At 38.5% G+C, this 12,001-nt stretch overlaps 2 protein-coding genes across 3 annotated transcripts in view; one reads left to right on the top strand and one right to left on the bottom strand.

Moving 5' to 3' along the window:
- The window catches only part of tafa1b (TAFA chemokine like family member 1b), an 80,077-nt gene that overhangs the window by 4,507 nt on the left and 63,569 nt on the right, over positions 1-12,001 (bottom strand). For both annotated transcript variants that reach the window (XR_013327534.1, XM_077725599.1), the window contains exons 3-4: positions 8,701-8,841; positions 435-559 (exon numbers count right to left, since the gene is read on the bottom strand). Coding sequence is in view for 1 of the 2 variants with exons in the window: in XM_077725599.1 (XP_077581725.1) it covers positions 435-559; positions 8,701-8,841 (266 nt within the window). In the remaining variant the exon portion in view is untranslated. The remainder of the gene's footprint in view (positions 1-434; positions 560-8,700; positions 8,842-12,001) is intronic.
- suclg2 (succinate-CoA ligase GDP-forming subunit beta) overlaps positions 5,015-12,001 on the top strand; it is a 140,272-nt gene continuing 133,285 nt past the window's right edge. The window contains exons 1-2 of the mRNA XM_077725598.1: positions 5,015-5,156; positions 5,281-5,369. The gene's annotated coding sequence lies outside the window, so the exon portion shown is untranslated. The remainder of the gene's footprint in view (positions 5,157-5,280; positions 5,370-12,001) is intronic.

The following is a 12,001-nucleotide window of genomic DNA, read 5'->3' as shown; positions in this document are numbered from 1 at the left end:
GGTGATCAACCTATCCTGGTGTGCCGATGTACTGGCTTGGTGGACTTAACTCCCTTCATTATTTTTGTATGCGGCGCTCAGCAGCTGCTGAGCTCGCCAAAGGGCAGCAATGAGGAAGAGTGGTTGTTAACTTTATCTGAGAAAGGAGAGGGGCCTGAGGTCCTGCCCACTTTGCTGACCACTTTATGATTGTTTTTGCTTCTACAGGCGCTCAGATAGGTTGCGCACACTGAACAGTCCACCTTGCTTAGCAGTTTCTTTGCATTCTATTAGGACAATTCCTTTGAGAACCAGTCCACCTGCTTTATTGTTTACATGCTACTGACAGTTGACCTGTGCCAAATATACATATACATATAGAAAATGTGTCTACCTTTGAGTATGTTTGTGCACGTGGGTAAATTGTGTTTTTTTTTTTTTGTTTAAAGTCATACCCTTGTGGTCTTGATTTTATTCCCAGAGGAGCACATCCATCCGGAATTGTCAGGTAGAGTTTTGCACTCTTCTCCCTCCAGACATGGCTCCATCTCACACCACCATTTCCCAATTACAATGGATGCTAGTAAAGATGTGAAAAGACAAAGTGGGTTAGATTCCATTCAACAGTAAAGTGCATTTTTAGACATTCCTTTCTTGGTTTACAGCAGTTTGGCGGTTGATGAGCTAATTTTGAATGTCGAACTATGTTGATTCATCCTTGGCCCAGTTAATCACATTTGACGTGATAGCATGATCGTTTTTTCATCCTTTTTGACAGGATAGCACTCAATGTTGGCAACCATCTAGGTCACCATTTAACGATAGAATACGTATAAGCAAATGCGCTGCAAGCAATCACAACGTTAAAGCACATTTTCACACAGCAAATGGTAAACATGATCGCTGGAGGGTATTTGAATGTCTAAATGAGATTGGAGGCAAAGCAGCTGTGAATCAGACCTTTGGATTTCCCCATGGATTTTTACGTTATTCACTAATTAGCTCATGCTGCTCCATTATCCAATAGTCCCACTAGCATGTTTACTTACCATCTTAATTCTCAGACCAAAATATACATTTCACAACAGTAGGATTCAAAACCCACCCTATGCAATATCTCCTTGTTAACCAAAAATGAAAGACAGCTTGAGGATAAATGTTTCCTTAGCTGCATCAAATGATACTGATGCATTAAATGTTGCCTCTCCTCCCAAGAGAGCACACAGGCAACGTGCATATCATTATACTGCCAACTTTGGGGCATTTTTATTGAACAATGTGATTGCTAATTCCACTTGAAATTGAAAAAGCCTATTATAGTTACTCACATTATTTGCTTCAGATGGAACACAAGTAACAGAAAATGCAAATCTGCTTTTGAAACAGATTTTGAATGAAAATCTGTTTATTCTCAAGTGTTTTATAAAAACCAATTGAAGTTGTATTAAGTGCAATATATCACAAATTCACTGAGGGTTCTCACTATTCAATATGATTAATTATTATAATTGTTTAGCCTGCTCAGTTTGTGTGCACACAGGAGGGTAGGGGTCGTGGTCCAAAAGTCCAATGAGCCTGTGGAACAAGCTGGATACTGTAGTATACACAGTTGCCATTACAAGCAAAGTATACAAAAAACAGAGTGGCTCAAGGTAAGAGCAATTGATGTGAGAGAGATCATAGTCTTGGAGAAACTTGCACAGTCTCCTGCATGCTACAGTCAAAGAAAGAACTATCATCACTTAACATACAATACTGCTATGGAGCCCCAGTGAAGGCAGTAGGAAGACTAAAGTCACATGTTGCTCAAGTAGTTGATACATGATTAAAAATAGAAATTGGAAACTGTAACAAGGCTCCCATTGCTGCACTTTAGAGTAGTTTTACATAATCAACATTCATGTTAAAGCATTATTATGATGGCATTTAACTGAATCATTGTAGTGTGAAGTCCCAATTATCCATCCAAATTGAAAGACACGTGTTGATGGCCAATTACTATTTTAATTATGATTTATTGTTTGGAGCTTTACATTGAATTGGTAATTCAATTAATTGTAGTATATTTTTACCAGTATTTGATAAAAAAGTTTATTAGTCCACAAAAAATACCAGAACGTGTATATGTCAGTTCAATGGTGAGAGAGCTCTGATGGACGAACGTCCATCACACGTTCCCCCCTCCGCCAGGTAACAGAATATTTGAACATCGAGAAGTGTGACGAGGAAAATTGATTTCTGTCTGTGTCAAAATGAGGTTACGTGACCATGGGTTTAATGAATAGTTAATGTCTTTTTAACTTGGCACGTTGCGGAGCGCACGCTTGGCTTCCTAGAAATGAATTGCTCCAAAACAAGAAATTTAAGACAGGGCTTTGTCCTTCTCTCTCTAACTCTCTCTCTTTCCATCAAGTGAAGTTTCATTTATGGTTAAAAGTGTGAAAGAACAGCATTAATGTCACTGAAATAACATATCCTGCGCTCGGGGCAATTCAGGCAATTGCTCTCAAAGCCAAAATAAGTTCAAGGCACTCACTACCTACTGTGACTTTGCAATTTAGAATGGCTTTCTGCACTTACCCTGCCTACAATGATATTGAAGAGGTATTCTCCCAAGGTACCATTAAAAAGTGTAATTTCTTTCCATAAATTCGTGTCACGCAATGTTGTAAGGTTTTGTATGAAAAGAACAGGAAGGATGTCAAATCATTTGTATGTGGGCAGACATGTAAGAAAGCATGCCCTATTTTGAATTGAATTGAATGGTTTCATTGTCATTATAAGGTATAATGATATTTAAAGCTTCACCACAAATTGCACCAATAACAACAACAAACAGAGGATCTATACACAAAAAAAGTGTCAAGACAATTAACGTCACTGTAGCAGGACATAAGAGGCTTAGGGAAAGTAATTGGTAGACATGCAAGTTGCAGGTCGACAGGAGCTAAAACTTTTTGGCCAATAGTAAAAAAAAATGATTAGAAATATTGGAAAACAACCAGGAACTAGGGAAAAAAACACTGTCAGTAGTGGGAACTTTGAAGGCACTCTGCACCTTCAGAGAAAGACTAATAACTACTAAAATAAAAGGAGTATAATAGATTTAAAATATTACAAATGAGTGAAGGGCAGATGATTCTGACTGCAATTTTAACTAAATTAATTAAAAAAAAAAGCTTCAAATTGCTTCAAAATTGGATTCTCCTAACTTGCCAGTGCATGTGTGGATCGCTTGTCTATTAAATGCAACCCTCCTCATTACTCCACGCTTCTAGATCAATCTGGGAGTTGTTTACATGTCCTCCATCATGTAGTATTGGAGAGACTCCTCAGAGGAGCCATAAACAAGGAACCACTGATGTTTCCCTCACGTTATAACTTTAGCGCCTCTCCAGTGACGTGTAAAAATGGGGTACGTACAGCTTTTAGACTTTTATTACATTTGAAAGATAAAAAAAAATGAAATGGGCACATGTTGTGATTTGAAAAATGAAAAACCAGGGACGACTCATTTGTGTCACACGTCATTTTCAATTTTCAATTAATTGACGATAACCCACCCACTCCTCTATCCTGTAATAACCTGGTGTTACAATAATTCTCATCCCCAAATTACTACAAGTATTTCTTAGACCCATGAAGATTCAGTGTTTTCTAATCTTTGCGCATTCACAAGTGTATGTTTTATCAGGAAAACATTGACTGAAATATTTCACCCAATCCATTAAGGCGTCCATAATTGGCTCATTCTCATCAGCACAAGCTGCAATTTTCCAAGTTCTAAAAACATTTAACGTCTATAATTGCAGCAAATGGTAAGGCATGTGATTACGATGCACTTTGGAAGAAATAAATGAAAATTATTTTGGCGCTGGTGCTTTGCACTTTACTGTATTTCCAACAAACGTTTCACCATCTGCTTGACCAGCAATACAGCATTTGTAGTATTGCCTTTTCCTCCTTTCACTTACCATTCATGTGTGTCTCCCCCTGGATGTATCTTAAATGTACCATGACAACCTGTCATGCTCGGCTATATGCACCCGCGGCAGAACAGAAGGGTTCATTCCCCATCAGTGATCAGCGATGAGCAGGCATCTGCATGTGCCTCTTGTTGAGACTTTACTGCTACAGCAGCTACATGACAACATGGGGATGTTGCATGTGTGCTGTAAGGACATGCGCCAGCCCGTGTGAGGGATTAATGTGCGCGTGTGAGCAATTTTCACCTTTTAGAGGGTGTCCAAACCATGGCTGGGGGCTTAAATTCCATATACACTGAGATAAGCGTGGCGATCAGCCAAGCTGCAGAGATATGAGCGTTTGACTTGTTAAAAGGGATGTTCTTCACCAAGAGCCTCGTTGGTTGTGACATAACTGGGACATAGTTCTCCTTGTCAAAGCTAATAATCAATTCCCACTACAGGGATAATCTGACAGCAGACCCCTACTGAGCGTGATGCTTCCCCACACACGCTGTCGTCACATCTTTGCATCTTCAGCCAAAATGCTTCAATCGCGACTGAAACAAGGAATTGAAATTTCCCTCAGAAACTGTGTGTGAATGCTGAGAAATCCTACCGCAGAGCCAAATGTCAAAGACAGAACCTGACGGCTGTGAAGCCATCTTTAAACACGTTTTCTCTCCAATGATCACAGGAATTCCTGTAGTAATTTACTACAGTATCATATTTACAATAGAAAACATTGTTTCTTTATTCACTTATTTGTTGCATTGTGGCTTTGCATGTCTAACTTAAATCATTTTGGTTGATGTCTTTTTATTGTTATTTTTAGTAGTATTTTGGTTAGGTACTGTTAAAAATTCTTATCCTGACAGTGTTTATTTCTTTTTTTTGGCAACAGCATGACATCATTTTTCTGACTCCCTAAACCAGTTTGTTTTCCAAATGCCCCTTCAACAACACACCAGAATCATGCAAACATGATTGCTATCATGCTTCTGGAGAGCTGATGAGTCATTTGATTCAGGTGTGGTAGAGCAGGGAGATAGTCAACAAACAAAAGTGTGCTCAAGGACTACAGTTGGTGACCCCTGCTTTAAAATAATGCATTAGATACTGTAAAGTAGTTGTTTTTTTTTCTCCTCTTTATATATAGTGTAATAGGCAATATTACTGCTACTTATATTAGCAGCTGTATCGGAGAACAAGGTATCTTAAAGTGACTACCTATGTGTTTTGATGGTTTGTCAGATATCTAGGCAATAAAAGAAAATCTAAATTACATTTCATTATATATAAAAGTATGTTTTTTTTTATTTTCTTTGTTTTCAAGGAAAGGAAACAATCAGAATTTTGTGATGGGATGGACTGGATCTATGCTTTCATAACTGATGTGTGAATTTCTACTGGACCAAGATAAAGGTAGGACACATCCAGACTTATATTTTAAATGTTTCTTTTTTTTTTACCCTTGCACTAACACAACAATGATACACGCACACACACACACACACACACACACACACACACACACACACACACACACACACACACACACAAAATCTAAGACAGAATTAAAAAAAAAAAGAATATATACATAATAATGACAACAGGTACTTGGTAATTGTTCCCCATGAGTTTATGGAAATTATTGAATTTTTTTATAAAACACCCACATTTGCTGATTACCCATGGGAGTCAATAGCTGAAAAAGCCCGGAACCTCTGTAAAACTTTTAAGATTTTGCAGATTTTCTTTTGTTTTTCTAAAGCCTTTGCACAATGAGATTTATGCTTATCTTTACTATGTGCTTTGATGTTGGATTTAGATGTTCATAAGTGATAAAAACAGCTCATTAGGGGAAACTGTGCATTTGGCTAAAGATAAAGACAAACACTCTCCTCTAGGCTCTGCTTGTGTGTCCAGAACAAATGATCCCTGAAAACAGCCTCTTTTTGAATAATAGCATTTCATTTTTCTAAAATTGTTAATCTGTGCAAGCGTGTAATCTGTATATAGTGCAGTGATAGCAGGTGGCCCCCAGTGGGGTGATAAGATGGAGCTCCTTACAGCCTCGTTGCTCATTCTAGATGGAACATTAATAACAACTGAGGTGTTGGGAAATAGTTCCATCTGGGACATTACACTCACTCTACCAGCTCTGATGTGCACTTGCTCAAGGGAACAGTGTCCGGAAAACTGTTTTCTTTAACAGATCAAAACTGCTCGTTTGTCTTTATATCAATATGTGACAGATGTATTTATATCCCATGTGGTTTTGGCACCAGATGATCATGGTTGAACGTATGGTTCCTAAATGAATTGCCTTCATTAGGAGTTGAGGTCATCTTATTTGTGATTAGTACTGCTGCAATGTTGTTCAGTGCCTTGTCTTTTTTTATTTTTATCACCACTGCACCTATAAGTGCTTGTTAATCGATTGGCTGACTGAAGATTTCTGGCCAGGGGACCCTCACCCACTGAGGCATTAAGTGTTAACAATAGCTTCTATTTCTGTGGCCTGAATCTTCTTAGTGAGGTACTGTTTGATTTGTTTCAGTTACTCAATTTCAACTTGAAACTTTTTCCATGACACTGGAAACATATTTTTATGCCTCTGCGTGATGTAATCACGTAATTTGTTGTTCAGATAGCACAGCAATGGAAATCATTTTTCCCATGATGGAATTGTATTCACGGTAAACTGTTGTGATATACATCTGAGACAAGAACCACATCATTTTGAGAATGAAATGACAAAATAAGCACTGCTCTGGCTTTATGTTCCCCTGTCTCTGAAAAAAGTGGTATCGCTTACTGCATTTGTTCCAGTTATGATGCATTGTGATTTTATTATTACAAAAAAAGATCGATCAATATTTTGATGGTCTGCTTTACACACCTTTTGCCCCCTACCGAATTTCTCTATTGTGGATCATGCCTGGCTTTAGGGCCCCCACCCATCTGGGAGAGTACAGATTGTTATGATTTTAACAGCTAGGGGGTTGTTTGATCAACAAGGTAAAAGTATAGTAAGTTTTTGTTTCGGATTGATTAATTATGCCTCTAATTATGTTTGTTTTTATTAACTGAACCTGATTTCAGTGATTCTAATATTCTCAGCTACTGTGATTGATTCACACATCTTGGGCATTCCTGTGTGCAGCCTCATTTTCTTTTGAAGTTTGTTTTAGAAAATTAGACTGCAATGGAAGAGATGAAAGAAATACAAACATGTTTAATAAATGAAATGGGGAGTAACTGAGTAAAGATATCGATCATGTTGCAAAAGAGAAGTATTCGTCTACTATCACTTATTTCAAAGAACGTGATGTAAGTAGAATTGCTTGCTTGTTTTGCTTGGGTGGATTCGGGATCCTAGGACAAAATCACGCTTATTGGGAATTTTTTTTTTATATGTAGACAGACAGGAAAAATACCACTTTCTCTGAGTGCGAAGTACATGCAAGTCGGATAAGTGTGCAGTGCAAATTGGATTGATTTAGGATTATCAACCAAGATGAAGTCTGGCAAGGTCAGTTCAGATTGAGAACAGGATAAGTGCAGTTGACGATGGCTAAAATTATTCTACCCTCTATAAGGTCGAAGATGTATTGAAGGCCAGGCTTTTAGGCTTGATTCATATTTTAAAAATAATTCTAAGAAGGATAAAATAATAATAGTTATCATGACAGGTCATGGCTTCGTGACTCTTGCAAATTAAGGTTGTAATTCATCTTTGTAATGTGTGCTGATTTAAGCTTGGAGATTTATACTTTTTCAGTATCAAATAAGCTTAAAAGTCCAAAGTAGACAGGAAAAATAAGGGAGTATCAAGGCACAACATAGAGACAACTTATTCATCTAAAAACTAAATATTCCCAGTGTAAATGTTTGCATGTAAAGATCAGTGTCCCGAGGACTGGGCTTTTCATCAACACAGAATGGGTTTTAAAATAAATGCGCCTGATCTCATGGTGAGTTTGTATTCCTTTATCATCCCAAATGTCAAATGGCTAACCAGCCCTGCAGATCTCATTGAATGCTTCTGTCTGGCCCTTCATGTAACAGACCTATTAATGAGGATATTTTTTGGGCCTCTTTTTTTTCCACAAAAAGCATGAAGACTTTGATCTCATGCTCGAATTGAGGTGAAATGATTGCGATAGAGGAACATTACACAGGCTTTGCAGTGTGAGGAGAGAATCGCAGTTCAGTCTCAGTAGGTTTGTGACAAACCCCCCAGCACAAAGAGGTGCCTGATTGTTTTTCTCAGCTGAGGTAATTCAGGTGCACTAGCCTAGAGCTTCTCTGACTTGTTTATCAGTTATTCATTTCCATTAGCCTGCTCTGCCTTGGGCAACGTGATCCGCGACATGCTCCTTTCTCAGATGTTCGCAAACTCTGCATTGGTCACATGAAGGCGTGAACCTAATGCTTGAATGTATATTTATTATTATCACAGAAAAAAACAACAATTTAGGAACTGGATAAGTGCTAATCTCTGTGACTCCCTCACATCTGTTGTCTTAATATTCCACCCTCGTGCAGTGCAGTAGTCTATTTTTAAGCATTTTTTGCTTTTGAAAAAACAATACTTGTATTCAATTTCTTTATTCTGAACCTGGTTCTTAACTACCTGTCAAGATTTTAGTCTTGTAAAAAAATCCAAACCATCTACAGAGATATAGTATTTGTTGCGCATTTCTGTCAATAATGAAAAAAAATGTATGTAGTCCGAGTATTTTCTCACCATCGACACAGGAGGGTTTGTTGCGTGTTGTCCCTGCCACTTTTCCTGGTAAACAAGAGCACTTGACGGTCTGAGAGCGTTCCTCTATGCGATTCTTGTTACAACATCGGTGAGCTGCAATCACCTCGCATGTACCTCCCTCTGTGGACATATGGACAAGAAAAACGCAATCACTCATCAGAAAAATTCAATAACAAATGAATACAAAACAAACAAAAAACTATTCGAAAAACATACTCTCTCAGACAAGGTCTGACGCATTGCAGATAGATAATTGGAAGTACTGTATATGTATAAAATGAGCCCTTGAGTCATTGAGTTGCATCTCGCTCACCACTGGTTTTGCTCATAACTCAGTGACTGAATGAATGAATGAATGAATGAATGAACGATCTCTTTTCATCTCATTTTTTGAACCGGTTTATTCTCACTAGGGTCGTGGGGGGTGCTGTGGCCTATCCCAGTCGACTTTGTGCCAAATGTTCATGAAAATACAGAAATGAAAAAAGGTAAAACATTTTCATCAAAGTTTTCTACTTGATTGTACTTATTCATAAGATAGGGTTATGTGGATAAACAGTAAATTACCCTATGTTTACTTGTTTAGAGTCAATAAAGGAGCTAAACTAGTACGAGGACATCAGAAATGCAGTTGACGTAACAATATTTCATGAAGAGACATTAGATTTTCAACCCTGCACTACATTTGACTCCCTTATGTCTCATACATCAACCACAACCAACATCAATATTGCAATGCTACCTCCATCACATGTTAGCATTTTGATGCATCTATAATGTATCTGATCTGATTTAATTACATAGTATATGCCACTAATGAAGTAGCAAGTGAATGTGTTAGAAATTCCCTGCAACCGGTGAGTCATAAGAGTTGAATGGCTTCCCTCTGAGAATCACGAACACGCTAGACCTCACTAAAACATTAACTCTAAGGCATAGGTTACTTCGCTCTGTGTAAAGGTAGAGCACAATAGTACGGCAGCTGACAAAGGAGGATGTCAAAAAGAATATTCTTGGAAGAAATGGTGATATCTGCCAATTGGGGGTGCCGGGTCAAAACAACAATAAGAGGGATTGCCCGTGGGAGGGAGTGATGAAGACGAGGGGACATGGTGAAATAAGGAAGACAGCGAGAGAACGCTAGAGGACGAGGTGTGTCTCCCTGCCAGGTAGCGGCCATGCCAGTGAGTAATGAGAGAGCCATTGGAAGTGCCCCCTTCACACAATTATAAAGCGACGGGCTAATGCAGGCAGCGGAGCTGCAGGAAAGGGACCCTCCATCACTGCAATCCCCTTTGCTTGCGCCCTAGGAAAAACTCTTTATCTTTTCTTGACAGCCACTGGAACAGACACCTGCGTCCAACAATTAAAGTGGAACCCATCCTAGCGAAGAGGGGGTAAAATAACAGGATTTGTATGTATCCCCTCAGATCTACTGACTGTAGCGCACACAAATTGAAAATAGTCTTTTGTGTCACTTACTTTCTCTCTACAGGGCACACTATTGTGGTAAAAAGACCCACTTATACTCACTGACAACAAGCAGTGTGTTTCTTTGGCTGAAATTGGCTCTTCACATGTTTGAAATGAATTACACAACCGTCCTTCAAGCAGATTTCACAAGTTGGGTTGAGTTTTCGTCTTCCATTTCCATCAACGTCTGCCCTGGTCAGACCATAGGCTACTGAATCTTGGATTAAGAGGCAAACATTGCAGTCCCATTGGACCGCTCTGTCATGCACTATTAATGCACCTCTCACAACACTTGTTAAGGATTTCTGGCCAGAACAAGGCACAACATGGCCTCTAAAAGTAGGAGGGAAAAACTGTCCCTCGAGTGTTAGGCTCCAAACTCACCATGTGTTGTTGGGCTTGTTGAATATTTTACTGGTCGGACTGCTCACTTGCTTTACAGTCCAATCTGAGTAAGCTCGGAGTTTCCATTGCATCATCAGCACAGCAAAAGCTCACATCTTCTACGTCACTTTCCTGGGATGTTTTGTTGATTATTATCACAGACATCCCTAATTCCCTCATCAATTTAATTCTCTTTACATTAGCTGGTTGTCATTTGCGACACATCCTGACCAGCAAATGCCATACAAGGGCATTTCTTGTTTGTAAAATCTGGTATCCCGTCTGAGTATCTGAGCAGCAAACACATACCCTAGTGGGAGACATTCAAGTTTCCATGACTCTCATACAGAGCAAAAGGGAGACTGTATAAACAAGCGTTAAAATAAATAAGCAAAATTGAAGAAAAATCAATAGCGAAGCTCCAAAACATACTTTGGGTGGCTGATGTAGCATTGATTTGTTAAGTGGGACTCCTATATTTGAAGATGTTACTCTGTTTACTGTGTTGATTTGTGAAATAGCTGAATTTATTCACGCTGGATAAAATATGATGCACTTTCTTATGTCATCTAGACATGCTTTAAAAGTGTGCTGAATTTTGATTGATCCTTTTCAGAAAGTAAGAGAACTCATACCTAAGATTGAACCAACTAGTGCCTTCCAAACACATCTCTATTCACACAAGAGCAACGTTCATAAAATGTAGTCATTAACATAAAATGTTACCATTTATTTTCAACGCCTCTTCGACAGGTCGATCCATGCTAACTGCAGGAAAAACATGTCCACCATCTAGTTAGTAAATTTGTCATACTGGAGTGTTTACTTAATTTTTTGTTTTTGTTTTTTTGCACACTAATTGTGCACTGTTTATGCTGTCACCCCATGAGATGGATACTGTCCTCTGACCTTGTGAGACAGTGAAAGGTGTTAAAGAAAACTGCTAAGATGGAGTGGGTAGCTGTGCACTTCAGACTTTACTGAGGGGAAGTGAAGGGCATCGATGGGACCATTGGCTAGTCATTTTTCTTTCAGTGGCCCCACAGTGACAGCAGCCATTGAATGACTGGATGAGGTGATTATGTTTAAGAAGATCAATGCCTCATTGGTTTCATCTTATTCCAACAGCCAATTAAAAACGTCTAATGGGCTAAGGTTGTAAATCTAGGCAATCCATCATACAGTATCATAAATTCTCTAAATTTAGAAGCGTGGGTTCACCAAAAAGAACAATAATTCAGTCTCGTAGTGACAGTAACAATGTACTTAATTGTCTCAAGAAGTCAAAATTGATGTTTGGGAGAATATACATTTATGCTCTAGATTTTAATGGCAAAACAAATCCAAGTCAATCCAAATTCATACATGTACTGTATAACCGTGTTGAAACTAAATTTGGATTTGTATGGTTACAAAAGTTACA

This window comes from Stigmatopora nigra, chromosome 10 (genome assembly GCF_051989575.1).
Source record: "Stigmatopora nigra isolate UIUO_SnigA chromosome 10, RoL_Snig_1.1, whole genome shotgun sequence".
Lineage (NCBI taxonomy): Eukaryota > Metazoa > Chordata > Actinopteri > Syngnathiformes > Syngnathidae > Stigmatopora > Stigmatopora nigra.
Note: the sequence above shows the minus strand (reverse complement) of the source record. Positions and strands in the feature narration are given on the sequence as shown.